Source organism: Palaemon carinicauda, chromosome 17, assembly GCF_036898095.1.
Source record: "Palaemon carinicauda isolate YSFRI2023 chromosome 17, ASM3689809v2, whole genome shotgun sequence".
Taxonomy (NCBI): Eukaryota; Metazoa; Arthropoda; class Malacostraca; order Decapoda; family Palaemonidae; genus Palaemon; species Palaemon carinicauda.
Window position 1 is genome coordinate 47,624,262 of NC_090741.1, and position 18,864 is coordinate 47,643,125.

The window sequence follows — 18,864 nt, forward strand, 5'->3', positions numbered from 1 at the left end:
GTTCTTCTAGTGTGCTATGTTCCTTGATGAAGAGGTACAAACTCCTCATGTGAACATATGGGTTGGTACAGGCTCTGTAGATAGAAGAAGCTGAGGTTCTTCTAGTTTGCTATGTTTCTTGAGAAGGAGTTTTTACCTCTTCATCAAGGAACGTAGCATGCTAGAAGAACTTCTGCTTCTTCTATCTATATAGCCAATTCCAACCCAATTGTTCACGTGAGAAGTTTGTACCTCATCATCAAGGAACATAACATAATAGAAGAACCATAGCTTCTTCTATCTACATATCTAGTTTCAACCCTTATATTCACATGAGAAGGAGTTTGTACCTCTTCATCAAAGAACATAGCATACTAGAAGAACATGAGCTGCTTCCATCTTCAGAGCCAGTACCAACCCTTATGTCCACATGAGAAAGAATTTGTACTTCTTCATCAAGGAATATAGCATACTAGCAGAACCTCAGCTTCTATCTACACGGCCAGTACCAACCCTTATATTCACATGAGAAGGAGTTTGTACCTCTTCATCAAAGAACATAACATACTAAAAGAATATTAGCTCCTTTTATCTACAGGGCCAGTACCAACCTTCATGTTCACATGAGAAAATGTTTGTACCTCTTCATCAAAGAACATATACTTGAAGAACCTTAGCTTCTTCAATCTACAGGGCCAGTACCAACCCTTATATTCACATGTGAAAGAGTTTATACCTCTTCATCAAGGAACATAGCATATTAGAAGAACCTTAGCTTCTTTTAAATACTGGGCCAGTACCAGCCCTTATGTTCACATGAGAAGGAGTTTATACCTCTTCATCAAGGAATATAGCATACTAGCAGAACCTCAGCTTCTATCTACACGGCCAGTACCAACCCTTATATTCACATGAGAAGGAGTTTGTACCTCTTCATCAAAGAACATAACATAATAAAAGAATATTAGCTCCTTTTATCTACAGGGCCAGTACCAACCTTCATGTTCACATGAGAAAATGTTTGTACCTCTTCATCAAAGAACATATACTTGAAGAACCTTAGCTTCTTCAATCTACAGGGCCAGTACCAACCCTTATATTCACATGTGAAAGAGTTTATACCTCTTCATCAAGGAACATAGCATACTAGAAGAATATTGGCTTCCATCTACAGAGCCAGTACTAACGCATATGTTGACTTGAGAAAGAGTTTGTGCCTCTTCATCAAGGAATATAGCATACTAGAAGAACCTTAGCATCTTCAATCTATAAGGCCAGTACCAACCCTTATGTTTACTTGACAAAGAGTTTATACCTATTCATCAAGGAACATAGTGTAATAGAAGAACCTCAGCTTCTATTTACAGAGCCAGTACCAACCCGTATGTTCACACGAGAAAGAATTTTTACCTTGTCATCAAGGAACATAGCATACTAGAAGATCCTTAGCTTCTATCTACAGGGCCAGTACCAATTCTTATGTTCATTTGAGAAGAAGTTTATACCTCTTCATCAAGGAACATACCATATTAGAAGAACCTCAACGTCTATCTACAGAGCCAGTACCAACCCTTCTATGTTCACATGACAAAGAATTTATACCTCTTCATCAAGAAACATAGCATACTAAAAGAACCTCAGCTTCTTTTATCTACATACCCAGTCTTCTTCTTTGTCTGCATCTTTTCCCACTTCTATGTGGGGTCGATGTTGTTTTGAATCCAACAAAATTGTTTTAGGCACCCTTTGTGGATATGACTGCATACTAGAAAAAGCTAAGCTTTTTCCCTCTGCAGGGCCAGTTTTCTAAATTATTCCAACAGAGCAACCATAAGGTTGACATCCGGAAGAATACATTTAGAAAACCAACTATTTGTTCACATGGCAAAGGCTTGTACCACTCCATCCTGGAACTGTTGCATACTAGAAGCTCAGCTTTTTCCCTCTGCAGTGCACATCCTCTAGGTTACTCCAACAGAATTGTTTCTTCTATACGTTTAGATTTTGCTTTTTTATTTCTCCTATTGAACAACATCCTTTTTACTCTTCCAAGTTCTCTTTTTTGATAACCTCTTGTAAGATATTTCTAATCCTAGCCAAGGAGACATCTATTGCGGCCCTTTTAAGATGGTTTCTCAAGTCTCGAGATAGTCCATGATGATTTCTTTCTTCCTTTATGTTTCCTCGTATGATATTTTCAAAATACTGGATACGCCTTTCTACAATTCCATCTTCTATTTCTTCAAGAAAAACCTTCTGTTTCTTTTCTGTTTTCTCATCTTTCAGAGCGTCTTCCCATAGTTAAACAGGAGCATATACTATGTCACTTTTTTTCTTGTGAGATTTCATCCTGTGCAATTTGTCTAATCCTTATGAAGGCCACATCTTTTGCTTCCCTCCTAAGATGCTTTCTCTCGTCCTGAGATATTTCTGCAAGGTCAGCTTTTTGTTTGCGTCCCATTACTTTTACCATTATAATTTCTTCATAATCATCACCTTCACTAGGAGTCTCCTCCTGTTTCTGGGCAATTAGCTTCTTGGTATTCTTTAAGTTCCTTTTCACTGTTCTCACTTCTCCAGACGTTTTCATTTTGTTCTTCTGATAATTTTTTTTGTATTATTTGTGTTATCCTTGCCAAAGCAATATCATTGGCCTTCTTATTAAGATTTTTTATCAAGTTTGGAGATTGTCCACGAAGATCGCCTTCTTCCTGCATGTTTCCTCGTATGATATTTTCACGAAGATCGCCTTCTTCCTTTATGTTTCCTCACATGTTATTTTCATGAAGATCGCCGTCTTCCTTTATATTTCCTCGTATGATATTTTCAAAATACTGGATATGCCTTTCTACAATTCCTTCTTTTATTTCTTCAAGATTAACCTTAGATGTCAGGATGCCTGAAAACTTTAAATCAATCAATCAAGATTAACCTTCTGTTTCTTTTCTGTTTGCTCATCTTTCAGAGCCTCTTCCCATAGTTGAACAGGAGCATATACTATGTCACTTTTTCCTTGTGAGATTTCATCCTGTGCAATTTGTCTAATCCTTATGAAGGCCACTTCTTTTGCTTCCCTCCTAAGAAGCTTTCGCTCGTCCTGAGATTTTCCTTCAAGATCAGCTATTTGTTTCTGTCCCATTACCTTTGCCGTCCTAATTTCATCATAATCATCACAATTAATAGCAGAATCTCCTTGTGTTCCTGGGCTATTAGCTTCTTGGTAGTCTTGAAGTTCCTTTTCAATGTTCTCACTTTTCCATAAGTTTTTATTTTGTTCTGATAATTCCTCTTGTGTTCTTTGTGTTATCCTTGTCAAAGCAATTTCCTTGGCCTTCCTATTAAGATTTTTCTCAAGTTTGGAGATTGTCCACGAAGATCGTCTTCTTCCTTTATGTTTCCTTGCATGATACGTTCACGAAGATCGCCTTCTTCCTTTTTGTTTCCTTGCATGATATTTTCACGAAGATCGTCTTCTTTCTTTACGTTTCCTCTTATGATATGTTCTCGAAGATCGCCTTCTGCCTTTATGTTTGCTCGTATGCTATTTTCACGAGGATCTCCTTCTGCCTTTACGCTTCCTCGTATGCTATTTTCTCGAGGATCTCCTTCGGCCTTTACGCTTCCTGGTATGCTACTTTCACGAGGATCTCCTTCGGCCTTTACGCTTCCTCGTATGCTACTTTCTCGAGGATCTCCTTGGGCCTTTACGCTTCCTCGTATGCTACTTTCTCGAGGATCTCCTTGGGCCTTTACGCTTCCTCGTATGCTACTTTCTCGAGGATCTCCTTGGGCCTTTACGCTTCCCCGTATGCTACTTTCTCGAGGATCTCCTTGGGCCTTTACGCTTCCTCGTATGCTACTCTCTCGAGGATCTCCTTGGCCCTTTACGCTTCCTCGTATGCTACTCTCTCGAGGATCTCCTTGGGCCTTTACGCTTCCTGGTATGCTACTCTCTCGAGGATCTCCTTGGGCCTTTACGCTTCCTCGTATGCTACTTTCTCGAGGATCTCCTTGGGCCTTTACGCTTCCTGGTATGCCACTTTTTTGAGGATCTCCTTGGGCCTTTACGCTTCCTCGTATGCCACTTTCTCGAGGATCTCCTTGGCCCTTTTCTCTTCCTCGTATGCCACTTTCTCGAGGATCTCCTTGGGCCTTTACGCTTCTTCGTATGCCACTTTCTCGAGAATCTCCTTGGGCCTTTACGCTTCCTCGTATGCCACTTTCTCGAGGATCTCCTTGGGCCTTTACGCTTCCTCGTATGCCACTTTCTCGAGGATCTCCTTGGCCTTTACGCTTCCTCGTATGCTACTTTCACGAGGATCTCCTTCGGCCTTTACGTTTCATCGTATGCTATTTTCGCGAAGATCGCCTTATTTCTTCATATTTCCTCGTATGATATATTCAAAATGCTGGATACTCCTCTCTTCAATTCCTTTTTCTATTTCTTCAAGGTTAACCTTCTGTTTCTTTCCTGTTTTCTCATCTTTCAGAGCCTCTTCCCATAGTTGAACAGGAGCATATACTTTGTCACTTTTATCTAGTGAGATTTCATCCTGTGCAATTTGTCTAATCCTTATGAAGGCCACATCTTTTGCCTCCCTCCTAAGATGCTTTCTCTCGTCCTGAGATTTTCCTTCAAGATCAGGTTTTTGTTTCCTATTTCTATTGTGTTCTGCATCATTTCTAATCATTTCTTCATATTTCATAACATGATACCTTAACCTTTCCTTATTTTGTAGTGAAGGACTGCTTTTTAGAATTCCTACAATTCTACCTAAGGCCACTTCTTTGGCCTCCCTTATTGGATTCCTTCTGATTCCAAGATAATCCTCCTGATTCAGTTTCCTATTCCTAGTCTGTTTTGCATCGCCTTTAATAATTTCTTCAAAGTGCGTTACAAGTTTCCTCACTTTTCCTTTGATTTCTAGTGAAGGCCTTCTCTCTTGTTTCGGCGTTTTTTGCATTTTCTCAAAATTCCCAACCAAATCAATAATGATTCCTTGTTGTGGGTTTTCACTCTTTTGTTTAATCAAAGAGACCCTGTTTGGTTCCATTACGGAACAAGGACGGCATACCTTAATTCCCGAATCACCAATCTTATTGTCCCTATTATTAATTATAAATCCATTAATAACTTTGTTATTCAAAGCCACTCCACAGTAACAACAACACATATTATTACATTTCTCCATTTCTGTCAATACCTTTCCTCCACCTTGATTTTGGTATATTTTGAAAAAAAAAATGAACTTGATCTGGAGACATTCAAAACCAAACAGATCCCGGAGCCGAGAATGTCTTCGGAGAATTCGGGAGTCTTCAAAACAAAACACAGATGCCTGAGCTGGATTTGTGATCAGATGAAAGATTCATTTTGTTAGTTTTTCACGATTTTCTATTTTGAATACCACAAAATCGACAGAAATTATCTCAACACTCTTTTTTTAGGCCAATGTCTACTACAATCGGCTTCTAAAATCATTTACAATAGGATAACATAAAGGAGAAGTAAAGACGATTTTCTAAAATTAGGATTTTATTCATTAGAGCTACATTGAACATATTAATCAGTTGAATATAAAGGGTAGTACAATAAGAATTTCAATACAAAATCGAAATATTTGTGAGGAATTTTAGGTATTTAGAAATTCAGAAATAAATCATTTCATAGATCACTCTGAAGATGAAAAGAATTTTCCACAAAGGCTCCAGAAAACCACAAGATCCGCTCCAGACAACGTCACTGCTGCATTCGGGCTTCAAGGTCTTCCTCGGATTCTCGACGTTTTTCAATCTTCCTCTGTTCTTCCAGTTTCCTTCCTGATCTTCAATTGCCAACGAAGCTCCCAATGTTCCTTTCCTGTACGTCTTTCGCTTCTTTATCATTTCATCCTTCGGCAAACACGGTCTTCTCCCCGCATGACATCCCCAAAACTGCTGCATTCTTCTTTGCGGAATTGCAGAGGTTTTCCCATCCTTTCCCGGAATCCTTTTAGGAATGGCGTTCTTGTGACTCTTCAGTCGCTGTAAGATCAATGATCTTCGCGTTCCTCCACAACTAAATTTGAACGAGGATGATGTTAGATCGGCCTAAGGCAAACCACGGCCTTCATGCATGGGGCAGACCTTAAAATGCACAGGAGGACGGACACGACGAAGATGAAGCTCTCCAAAGAGCTCTCGAAGACGACCATCGAAGGAAAACAGAAGCTGCAGTCGGTCTAAACTAACTCGTTTTTCTGTACTGGCGAAATTCGTCTGCTACGCTTTGAACGGATTCCAGTCAATATCTGTTTGAACAACGGAAGACCACTTCAATATAACGGGTAGCTCGAGAGAAACTTCGATAAAAAATAATCCGAATATTTGTGAAAAAATCAAGCATGTAGAAATTTACAACAAAGAATCTATTCGATAAATAATTTTGAAAAGTAAAATTTTCCGGGTTAAATCGTTTTGTTTTCTGTCTCAAATAGCGATATCTGGCATCTCTCTCACTACGTCTACAATTCTTTGTAAAAGTAAACTTTTCGTTATAACAATGCTTTATAACAATTAACACAAATAAAATAGATATAGAATATATTTTTTTATTTAATCTTATAATAATATGAATTTTTATATAAATAAAAAATGGTAAAGTCGAATGAAATGTCCTTTAGCACCTTTGAAGGAGTAAAAACTCCCGTTTTCTATTCTCGCCTGATTTACAATAAGTTGGTTTTGTGTATAACGTTATATTTCTTCTGTGAAGTTATTTGTCAGAATAAGCAAACCTACAAACATAAATCTTTTTTATCCATATATAATATACTTAACTTAGTTGCTTAAGGGATAATTACAGCTTGTTCCATACGCAATATCAAGTTACTATGCCACTCAAGAGAAAGCATTTTGCTCTACGTGCAAGACAGACAGACTTCAATGCTGAATAACATAAGCTCACACTCCTTCGATAAACGCCCTTAAACCTGAATCCTTTCGATGCAATAAAAGTAAAGATGCATTGCACATAAATATACAGTAGGCCTATACATAATCTAGGCTATGCTCTAGTTCTATACGTTTAGAGGCTATACTGTAGGCCCATGCGTAGATGGGCTATACCGTATGCCTAATCTTAGACGGGCTATTCTGTAGGCTATACATAGATAGGCTTATTATAGGCCTATTCAAAGATCAGCTATAGTGTAGGTCTATACATAATAGGCAATACTGTAAGCGTATATATATATATATATATATATATATATGTATATATATATATAGATAGATAGATAGATAGATAGATAGATAAGTAGATAGCTTATACTGTACGTCTATACATATATGGGCAATGTTATAGATTCTCTCTCTCTCTCTCTCTCTCTCTCTCTCTCTCTCTCTCTCTCTCTCTCTCTCTTATATACATACATATACACACTCACACAAACTATATATATGTATATAATATATATATATATATATATATATATATATATATATATATATATATATATATATATTATATATATATATATATATATATGGAATCGTTGTGTTTTCTCCCCTTCTTTAGAATCTCCGGCTTTGGTTTCTTTTAACCAAATAAGGCTTGTGAATGCGAGGTTTCCTGTGGGAAACATATTGACACACACACATACACACACACACACATATATATATATATATATATATATATATATGTGTGTGTATATATATATATATATATATATGTGTGTGTGTGTGTTTAGGGCTCTGAAAATTGTCATTTTAAACCTTTTCTATGTATTTGATTGACTATATCAACAGTTATGTGTATATATATATATATATATATATATATATATATATATATATATACTGTATATACACATATGTATAAAGATGGATAAGTATGTGATGGATAGTTTTTGGTAAACAAAATGAGATTATGAAAATTAAAAGGCCACTTTCTCTAAAAAGGAAAGTATTATATGAGATGGTGTTACCAGTATTCTGTTATGCATGAGAAACATTCCAGACTTACAAAAGCCGTAGAACGTAAGCTAATGACAATTCAGAGAGCTGTGGTAATAATAATGATGGGAATAACACTAAGAGACAGAAAAAAGCAACATGGATACCAGAGCAAATTAAAGTAGAAGATAGTCTAACAACATGTAACAAAATTGATTGGACATGGGCAGGACATATAATGAGAATGACAGATAATAGATGGACATTAAGAATAACAGAATGGGTTACTAGAGATTACAGAAGAAGCAGGGAAAGTAGAGAAGACGATGGATTGACGAACTAAGCCTGAGAATGAATGTGGGTATGTTTGTGGAAATATAGAATAACCATGAGTAGTGGGGCATGCAATGTTAGTTAAGAAAGAGCCAAGGTAAAGATTAGGCGAATGGAACTGGAACTGGAAATGAGGGACGAATAGTAGCAAGTGGCGGTCTAGTTGACACAGCTTTCGTATGGAAAGGTTGTACTGTATTGGGCATCGCAGATTGTCTTTTATTACTGCTGGTATGAAGAATAACTGTTAGTAAGAGCTTCTCTGGATTATGACATCTATTGTGTTTAGTTGATAGGAGGATATATAGAGAGTAAATTTCTGGTATAGGATTATTAGTGGTAGTTAAGGTAGCGTATCCTATCCTAGGTTCATTGTAGGGTTATTGTCACATGACATGTGGGGCAGCAGTTACTCGCACTAGTGTTGTGCTGTTGTCTTAGCACCCTGGAACTTTGAAGGTAGCATTTTGGTTTTGCTAATTCAAATGTAAGTGGGTAGGCCAACATAGATTATCAGAAATATTACAAGAACATACATGTGTAATATATAGATATTACATGTTTAAAACACATGACCTAAGAGGTCACTGTGGAAGTAGGATAAGTGTGAGAAATGCCATAGTCATATCATAAACAGGATGCGAATGCCAAACCTCAGCAATGTAACATTTTTCATGAAGAGTAAACACAACCAAGCCGTGAGAAAGAGTTGTCTATGAAAACAGAACTAAGTACCTTCCGGTATTAATGTTGTGTTTACTATAAATCATTAAGTGCTGAGATAACTAAATAAACTTTAACGTGAATATGGATATTTGTGGTAGTTCTTACTGAGATGTCATACGGAATGATCATCCGACCAAACCATCTATACTCCTGTGATGGAGATGTTAATACTGTTTTTTAAAGAATAAACTATTTTAAAGTTAACTTACCTAGACTTTACTTGAAGATGTAACATACCAAGTCTAATATACAACACATTGAAGATGACATTTGAAGGAAACCCAAATGTGTGTTAATAACAGTAGCACACCAATACGTGTTATAATTAATACATGGCCACAGCACTTGAACTTCTCTGGTTATCCTACAGGTAGTGACAATTCTTTTTTCTTCAAATTTTTACATTTATCTTTTAGGTAATTCAACAGCTTGTGTTGATAAAAGACAGAAAATACAAAGAAAAAAAAAGGATAAAGAGAAGTTTTTATATACCTTAATATTTGTTAGATCCAAATAAAATTTGGGATAGTTTCTCTCAAAGGTGTAAATTTCGTACACTGTAATGGAAAGTTATTAAAAAAATGTTTCTAGTTCTTGCTGACGATATTTCAGAAATTACAAGGCTTGTGCACCCTAATAAATTGGTTCTAAATTTCTTGCCTTGTTTAAGCTGGTTTATCCTGGTCCTGTTGAATGTATCATAGGTTAATCATAGGTTCTATTTCAATGCTCTTTATTATATTTTTTCAATTGTGCTACATCTGATAACAAATAGAAAAAGTCACTGAGAGTTTATAGTGCCTTGGAAAACATTTAGCCTGATGTATTTATAAACTGAGCATATCAATATTTTGGTATATATATGCTAATATGAAGGCCTTTATTTAAGTTCCAGTTGAATTAGATGAAATTGGCTTTCCTGTTGCATCCAGAAATTTCTTAGGTCAGAAAGCGCCAAGGTGCTTTATGCCTGTACAACCAGGGTAGTCTCGCAAGCATAACTGAAAAGAAGATGTTAATAAAAGCATCAGTAAACATTGAATTAAAGTATCTGATTGATCACAAAATAGACAAGAAAAAAACATACAATTGAGAATAAATATAAATAATCATCTTTCTCAATAGTGTCTTATTGAAATAACATTGGAAATGAATTCTCCCACTAGAAAGGAATGGTGAATTGAATAAAACAGAGATAGTTTAATGATCAGTAATGCTAATTCCTCCTCCCCCCCCCCCAAAGAATTTAACTGTGACATGGTCACACATAAAGGAGTCCAGGTGATTTAGTTTGTTTGTTCGAGCACCTCTTATCCTTTCAGCAAATGAAAGATTTAGTTATCTTAGGATTAATATTATATTATATATTTATAGTTTAAATTAATATTTGTTATAGTTTAACTAGGAAATATTTGTTAAAGGGAATGTGTGGAACGTGGAAGGGAAACAGTATGGTATTTGGAACCTAAAAGCATATTACCAGTACTGAATTACTAGCTGCAAATAGTGCACCACGTAAAGTACAATCTAGACAGTATCCTAATTGAGGTACAGTACTATCTGCAAACATTGCACCACGTAAAGTACAATCTAGACAGTATCCTGATTGAGGTGCAGTACTATCTGCTAAAATTGCATCAGGTAAAATATAATGTAATTAATCCCAAAACGTATAGCACTAAATGATTTATGGGGGAGATACAAATATCTAGGTTGACTGCAATGAGAGTTTATAGATTCATGCTGGTCCGAAGTGAAAGCAATAATGGAGGGTTAAGTGAACAATTATTCCCAAGTGGCGGGAAGCCACCAAAAATGTCATGATGAGACAGAGCACAGATGATTCAGTAAGAAAGAATTCTTTGTTTTTAATCTCACTGCAACACTCACTAGTTACTAGAAGAGCAGCCCTCATCATTCCATTTGTAGCCATATTCCTTCCGCATTTCAACGCAGTCTTCTGAGCTCCAGAATCCGTTGTTTGGTTCTCCGCTGTTAAATCTAAGTGGTGATAGTAAATATAAATGAAAAAGAAACATGATGATGTGACATATTATGAACAAATATATAATTATCAGTATGTGATTGTAAAACGATCCTTACAACTTGTATGTAGAGGTTTCACCAGACGACCAAACGAAGGTTCCTTCTTTAGCTTTGTCATTGTAGCCTATCCATGTGTTATCACTTAGCAGACCTTCATAAGGACGAAAAATACTTTTAATATTCAGAGGATTCAATGATATACACTATTATCTAAGATGCAGAAGCTTTGAGATATTCAAGAAGGGAAAAGATGCTTGTGCTAGAAATTAATGATATTAAAGGCCGAGTCTGTAAGAAAATTTTACACTGTCTGATGGACCAAATGATGCTAAAATAATCATACATATTCTATAAGTAAAGAATAAAATGTTCATCCACTCTCCATCAGTTAAATGTGTGTTTTTCAAAAAGATAGGACAAAGTACAGAGCTTTTTCAAGAGTGAGAATTCCCTTTATAAAGGCATCATATACTGTAAGTTTTGTGTATAGGATAACGTACAGAGCTTTCTTAGGCATTAAAATTCCCTTCGTAAATGTATCATATACTGTAAATTTTGTGTAATGCAATACTAAATACTATTAATACTCAAGAATGACTGATTATTTTTCATTGGAATTATGCGTTTCAGAAAGATTCCTTTTCCATGTACATTTTTGTTCTAAGAAAACTGGTGTAAAAAGGCCGAAAGTACCCAATCAGTTGCTTACCTTTAACAAAGTTCTGTTCATTTAATGAAGAGATTGTAACGTAAGAACCACCTTTATCTGTGCAGTATTTATTTCCCGAGTCCCAAGAGCCTTTCACTGTAGACACTTGGTAGCATGAGTCAGCGAACCTCTGCCATCCACTAGGACAGACATATACTGGAGCAGGTGTAGTTGTAGTTGTGGAGGTAGTTGCTGTGGTGGTTGTGGTTGTGATGGTCGTAGTAGGAGTGGTGGTGGTAGTTACAGGTACAGTTGTGGTAGTGGTGGTAGTGGGCATAGTTGTGGTTGTAGTTATTGTAGGTTCAGTGGTAGTAACTACATCTATCTGTTCTCCGTTGTTAACTTGTTCATTTTTACCACATCCAGGATTGGTGGTTTCTTGAGGTGCATTTGTTTCTATTTCTGGAGTAGTTGTAAGTTCAAGAGAAGTAGATGGTACATTTGTGGTAACATCAGGTGATTCAGGTGTAGTAGTTTTTGAAGTAACAAAGGAAGTGCCTGGAGTTTTTACGTCATTGTCACTATCTAAAGTAGATAGTTCTTCAATAGTTGTTTTCATTCCAGGAGTGGTGGTTTGTTGAGGTGAATTTGTTTCTATTTCTGGAGTAGTTGTAAGTTCAAGAGGAGTAGATGGTACATTTGTGGTAACATCAGGTGATTCAGGTGTGGTAGTTTTTGAAGTAACAAAGGAAGTGCCTGGAGTTTTTACTTCATTGTCGCTATCTAAAGTAGATAGTTCTTCATTAGTTGTTTTCATTCCTATAACTGTTGTACCTGTGACTTCTGCAGAGTTTGTCTCAGTGAAAGAATTCCCTGAAGCAGTTGTAACCTCAACACTAACACTACTTATTGCAGAACTATTTTCAACATATGAAACTGATGCCCCTGATGGAGATGAAGTTTCGGAAGCTGTTCCTGAAACAGTTTCAGTTCCTGAAATATATTGTCCTGAAACAGTTGCAATTCCATTGCCAGTGGTACCTGTAACAGATGTATTTTCAACATAAGAAACTGAAGCACCTGATGGAGATGTTTCCGAACCAGTAACTGAGGATCCTGTTCCAGAGGCTGTTTCAGTTCGTGAAGTATATGTTACAGAAGCAGTTGTTACGCCATTGCTAGTGGTACCTGTAGCAGATGTGCTTTCAACATAAGAACCTGAAGTTCCAGGTGCAGATGTTTCAGAACCAGTAGCTGAAGATCCTGTTCCAGAGGCTGTTTCAGTTCCTGAAGTATATGCTAGTGAAGCTGTTGTTATTCCATTGTTAGTGGTACCTGTAGCAGAAGTGCTTTCAGCATAAGAACCTGAAGTTCCAGATGGAGATGTTTCAGAACCAGTTATTGAAGATCCGGTTCCAGAGACTGTTTCAGTTCCAGAGGTATATGCTACTGAAGCTGTTGTTATTCCATTGCTAGTGGTACCTGTAGCAGGTGTGCTTTCAGCATAAGAACTGGAAAATCCAGATGGAGATGTTTCAGATCCAGTAACTGAAGATCCTGTTTCATAGGATGTTTCAGTTCCTGAAATATATTGTGCTGAAGCAGTTGTTATTCCATTGATCACACTGTCTGTTGCAGATGAATTTTCAGTATAAGAACCTGAAGTTCCAGATGCAGATGTCCCAGAACCAGTAGCTGAAGATCCTGTTCCAGAGGCTGTTTCAGTTCCTGAAGTATAGATTACTGAAGCTGTTGTTATTCCATTGTTAGTGGTACCCGTAGCAAATGTGCTTTCAGCGTAGGAACCTGAAGTTCCAGATGGAGATGTTCCAGAACCAGTAACTGAGGATCCTGTTCCAGAGGCTGTTTCAGTTCCTGAGGTATATGCTACTGAAGCTGTTGTTATTCCATTGTTAGTGGTGCCCGTAGCAAATGTGCTTTCAGCGTAGGAACCTGAAGTTCCATATGCAGATGTTCCAGAACCAGTAACTGATGATCCTGTTTCAGTGGCTGTTTCAGTTCCTGAAGTATATGCTACTGAAGCTGTTGTTATTCCATTGTTAGTGGTACCCGTAGCAAATGTGCTTTCAGCGTAGGAACCTGAAGTTCCAGATGGAGATGTTCCAGAACCAGTAACTGAGGATCCTGTTCCAGAGGCTGTTTCAGTTCCTGAAGTATATGCTACTGAAGCTGTTGTTATTCCATTGTTAGTGGTACCTGTAGCAGATGTGCTTTCTGCATAAGAACCGGAAAATCCAGATGGAGATGTTTCAGATCCAGTAACTGAAGATCCTGTTACATAGGATATTTCAGTTCCTGAAATATATTGTGCTGAAGCAGTTGTTATTCCATTGATCACACTATCTGTTGCAGATGTATTTTCAGTATAAGAACCTGAAGTTCCAGATGCAGATGTCCCAGAACCAGTAGCTGAAGATCCTGTTCCAGTGGCTGTTTCAGTTCCTGAAGTATAGATTACTGAAGCTGTTGTTATTCCATTGTTAGTGGTACCCGTAGCAAATGTGCTTTCAGCGTAGGAACCTGAAGTTCCAGATGGAGATGTTCCAGAACCAGTAACTGAGGATCCTGTTCCAGAGGCTGTTTCAGTTCCTGAGGTATATGCTACTGAAGCTGTTGTTATTCCATTGTTAGTGGTACCCGTAGCAAATGTGCTTTCAGCGTAGAAACCTGAAGTTCCAGATGCAGATGTTCCAGAACCAGTAACTGATGATCCTGTTCCAGAGGCTGTTTCAGTTCCTGAAGTATATGCTACTGAAGCTGTTGTTATTCCATTGTTAGTGGTACCCGTAGCAAATGTGCTTTCAGCGTAGGAACCTGAAGTTCCAGATGCAGATGTTCCAGAACCAGTAACTGATGATCCTGTTCCAGTGGCTGTTTCAGTTCCTGAAGTATATGCTACTGAAGCTGTTGTTATTCCATTGTTAGTGGTACCCGTAGCAAATGTGCTTTCAGCGTAGGAACCTGAAGTTCCAGATGGAGATGTTCCAGAACCAGTAACTGAGGATCCTGTTCCAGAGGCTGTTTCAGTTTCTGAGGTATATGCTACTGAAGCTGTTGTTATTCCATTGTTAGTGGTACCCGTAGCAAATGTGCTTTCAGCATAAGAACCTGAAGTTCCAGATGGAGATGTTTCAGATCCAGTAACTGAAGATCCTGTTACATAGTCTATTTCAGTTCCTGAAATATATTGTGCTGAAGCCGTTGTTATTCCATTGATCACACTATCTGTTGCAGATGTATTTTCAGTATAAGAACCTGAAGTTCCAGATGCAGATGTCCCAGAGCCAGTAGCTGAAGATCCTGTTCCAGTGGCTGTTTCAGTTCCTGAAGTATAGATTACTGAAGCTGTTGTTATTCCATTGTTAGTGGTACCCGTAGCAAATGTGCTTTCAGCGTAGGAACCTGAAGTTCCAGATGGAGATGTTCCAGAACCAGTAACTGAGGATCCTGTTCCAGAGGCTGTTTCAGTTCCTGAGGTATATGCTACTGAAGCTGTTGTTATTCCATTGTTAGTGGTACCCGTAGCAAATGTGCTTTCAGCGTAGGAACCTGAAGTTCCAGATACAGATGTTCCAGAACCAGTAACTGATGATCCTGTTCCAGTGGCTGTTTCAGTTCCTGAAGTATATGCTACTGAAGCTGTTGTTATTCCATTGTTAGTGGTACCCGTAGCAAATGTGCTTTCAGCGTAGGAACCTGAAGTTCCTGATGGAGATGTTCCAGAACCAGTAACTGAGGATCCTGTTCCAGAGGCTGTTTCAGTTCCTGAAGTATATGCTACTGAAGCTTTTGTTATTCCATTGTTAGTGGTACCTGTAGCAGATGTGATTTCTGCAGAAGAACCGGAAAATCCAGATGGAGATGTTTCAGATCCAGTAACTGAAGATCCTGTTACATAGTCTATTTCAGTTCCTGAAATATATTGTGCTGAAGCAGTTGTTATTCCATTGATCACACTATCTGTTGCAGATGTATTTTCAGTATAAGAACCTGAAGTTCCAGAGGCAGATGTCCCAGAACCAGTAGCTGAAGATCCTGTTCCAGAGGCTGTTTCAGTTCCTGAAGTATATGCTACTGAAGCTGTTGTTATTCCATTGTTAGTGGTACCCGTAGCAAATGTGCTTTCAGCGTAAGAACCTGAAGTTCCAGATGCAGATGTTTCAGAACCAGTAACTGAGGATCCTGTTCCATAGGCTGTTTCAGTTCCTGAAGCCGTTGTCATTCCATAGCTAGTGGTGCCTGTTGCAGATGTATTTACCTCATCTATAATTGAAGTTCCTGATGGAGATGTAGCATATGTGTAATCAGTAACAATAACTGATGTTTCTGCTGCAGATGATTCCTCAGTTGCAGATGTTGCACTTGAAGTTTGAATTGTTGTTGCCAATGAATTGCATATGCCACTCTCATCTCGATAGTTGTTGAGGAGTTCTTCGTCTGTAATAAATCGTTCCCACATTAATATTGTGTAAATTTTCTTCTTCATATTTTAACATGTAAAGTTATTTCATAACTGAAATTATCTATGATTTTCAACCTGTAATTAACTACATAGAATATATTTTGTAACCAAACGTTCCTGAAAAATTTTAAACCCTTACCTGTTACTGATTCAATAAGATTGCACGAAACTCCATAGTAGTTGTACTGCAATTCCACCATAAGTCTGAATGGCGAGAGTGCAGATAGTCTCTTGTAGACTGATCCCGCTGACCAAGTCTTAAACAAGAGGAAACAATATTATGGTTCCCTCTTTTCCAAACCTTCAATAAGTGTTTTTGGATTTCAGGCAAATTGGACCTGCTTATGCACCGATTTTGTGAGAGAGGTTACTTTCAGGAAGTCACACAGTCTAATTCGCTAGCTTCCTTTTAAAACGTATTGCTATCATACATTTCAAAGAGTAGATAATATTTGTAGTATTACTGAAATTATCTATTTTTGTTGCTGACATTAGCATGTCTGACTCTTAATGTATAGAATTTAGATGAAAAACTTTACGTAACATAAAACATTTTGGTAACTACTTGCTACTTCCTTCCTCCACCCGTTGAGATACTACCGCTAGAGAGTTATGGGGTCCTTCAACTGGCCAGACAGTATTACACTGGATCTTTCTCTCTGGTAACGGTTCTATTTCCCTTTGCCTACACATACACCGAATAGTCTGGCACATTCTTTACAGATTCTCCTCTGTCCTCATAAACCTAACAACACTGAAATTACCAAACAATTCTTTTTCACCCAAGGGTCAACTACTGTACTGTAATTGTTCAGTGGCTACTGTCCTCTTAGTAAGGGTTGAAGAGACTCTTCAGCTATGGTAAGCAGCTCTTCTAGGAGAAGGACACTCCAAAATCAAACCATTGTTCTCTAGTCTAGGGTAGTGCCATAGTCTCTGTATCATGGTCTTCCACTGTCTTGGGTTAGAGTTCTCTTGCTTGAGGGTACACTCTGGCACACTATTCTATCAAATTTCTCTGCTTCTTGTTTAGTAAAAGTTTTTATAGTTTGTATAGGAATTATTTATTTTAATGTTGTTACGGTTTCCTTTCCTCACTGGGGTATTTTCCATGTTGGGGCCCTTGGGGTTGTAGCGTCCTACTTTTCCAACTAGGGTTGTAGCTTAGCAAGTAATAATAATGATAATAAAAGGAGAATACAACATTACAGCTGGTAATGGAATGTATCCAAGGAAGGAGAAAACTTGTTCTTAGACCCCATAATCAATGTGGACTGAACACTGAAGATCCACAAAGCAGAACAGACTGACCCAAAGGGTCTGGTTCAAGCGGCAATAGTTCAAAGAGTACGAGAATAATGAAGTATATTTACCTGCATATCACCGGGGCATGTTAATGAGCAGGTCACTTGTGGGATTTGGGCAGAGAAGTCTAAGGAGATTGTCTCGCCACACACCTGGGATGTCACTTCCTCCCTCAGAGACGCACAAGACCCCAGCTGGGGATCGAGATGATGAATAGATATGTAGAAGGCTGTTTACATCTCTAATTCTGTTAATTACGTTATTAGTTTTAGATAATTGCTCCTGTATGCAAGCTATCCATCCTCAAAAGGTAGATTTCTCTTATTTATGGTTAGTGGGTATGTATGTTGGACCAAGTTATGTTAATGTAGTGACAAATGTCTTTGGCAGAAAGATTTGGCCTTAAATTTTGAATAAAGCTCACTCTCCTGGTATTCTTTTTCAATAATTGAATTTATTTATCCACAATGAAATTATTTCAATATAGATTGATTACAATGAATGATTCAAGTGCGCTTCGATATTTGAAATTTATGACGTCAATAATAAAAAAGTTTTGTATCTTGTAAATTAAATTTGGTCATTTTAAAAAGCAGTAGGCGTAAAAGGCTCTCAATTTACCGTTGCTGAAGACAGCACCAAGAAGAGAAGCTGGGAGACCTGCATCTTCTCTGAGCTGATGAGGAAGAAGAACTTGCCTAATCTGACCCAACCACCTCCTTATATACACCAGTGCTGTAGATTCAATGATTAGCCTCATCTTCAGTGGCCTGATATAGAAAATGATCTCACTTGTCAGGAGGTATACTGTAGATGTCCTTCATGTAATTGAACTTGTTTTGGAAGAGTTCTGTATGCAGTAATTTTGTGTCATTATCAGCAATTTACTGTTCAAATATGAAGTTTTCAGGTAAATTTGGTGCGGATGCGTCATATAGAAATTTTAATGGTATATGCCGGCATGCAGATTTTTTAGCTCCAACGTTATCTGTTATTTTGCACAAGTTAGCAGGATGAGTTTTTAGCTCTTTTTGGAGAATTGTTTATGTTACTCCCCTAAGTAAATGTGTTTGTGGTAGCTCAAGTCCAATTGATTACTGCCCAATTTCCATAACTCTCCCATATTGTCTAAAGTTTTTGAACAGCTTTAGGCAAAATGTCTTCATAGGTTTGCTAAAGGTAATCATCTGTTCCCTAGTTTAAAATTTGGTTTCCGTATAGGCCTTGGAGCACTTGATGCCCTTCTTACAATCTCCAATGCTGTACAGAAATCCTTTGATTGCGGTCAGGAAGTTCGTATGATTGCCCTTGATTTTAGAGCTGCCTTTGACCGTGTTAATCATGAAGCCCTTGTTATCAAACTCAAATAGTTGGGAGTGGGTGGGTCTTTTCGTAGCATCATTGA

The 18,864-nt window shown here is 37.7% G+C and overlaps 1 protein-coding gene and 1 long non-coding RNA gene across 2 annotated transcripts in view; one reads left to right on the forward strand and one right to left on the reverse strand.

Moving 5' to 3' along the window:
- LOC137656729 (uncharacterized) overlaps positions 1–18,864 on the forward strand; it is a 289,131-nt gene that overhangs the window by 209,636 nt on the left and 60,631 nt on the right. The gene's annotated exons all lie outside the window — the stretch shown is intronic.
- Positions 9,806–18,202, reverse strand: LOC137655966 (uncharacterized). Its single transcript, XM_068390167.1, has 8 exons — positions 18,081–18,202; positions 17,528–17,653; positions 16,294–16,411; positions 13,817–16,129; positions 11,732–13,714; positions 11,080–11,173; positions 10,867–10,977; positions 9,806–9,977 (listed from the first exon to the last, which is right to left on the reverse strand). Exons 1-8 carry the CDS (start codon positions 18,123–18,125, stop codon positions 9,941–9,943), a joined length of 4,827 nt encoding a protein of 1,608 aa, XP_068246268.1. The 5' UTR covers positions 18,126–18,202; the 3' UTR covers positions 9,806–9,940.

What these genes read in the sequence shown, in the direction of transcription:
- LOC137655966 (XM_068390167.1), bottom strand. Translation starts at nt 18,125, where the DNA reads ATGCAGGTCTCCCAGCTTCTCTTCTTGGTGCTGTCTTCAGCAACG. An exon ending in CATGCCCCGGTGATATGCAG is followed by an intron (nt 16,412 to 17,527) that starts GTAAATATACTT and finishes CTCTTGTTTAAG; the next exon opens with ACTTGGTCAGCGGGATCAGT. An exon ending in GAAACCTCTACATACAAGTT is followed by an intron (nt 10,978 to 11,079) that starts GTAAGGATCGTT and finishes ATCACCACTTAG; the next exon opens with ATTTAACAGCGGAGAACCAA.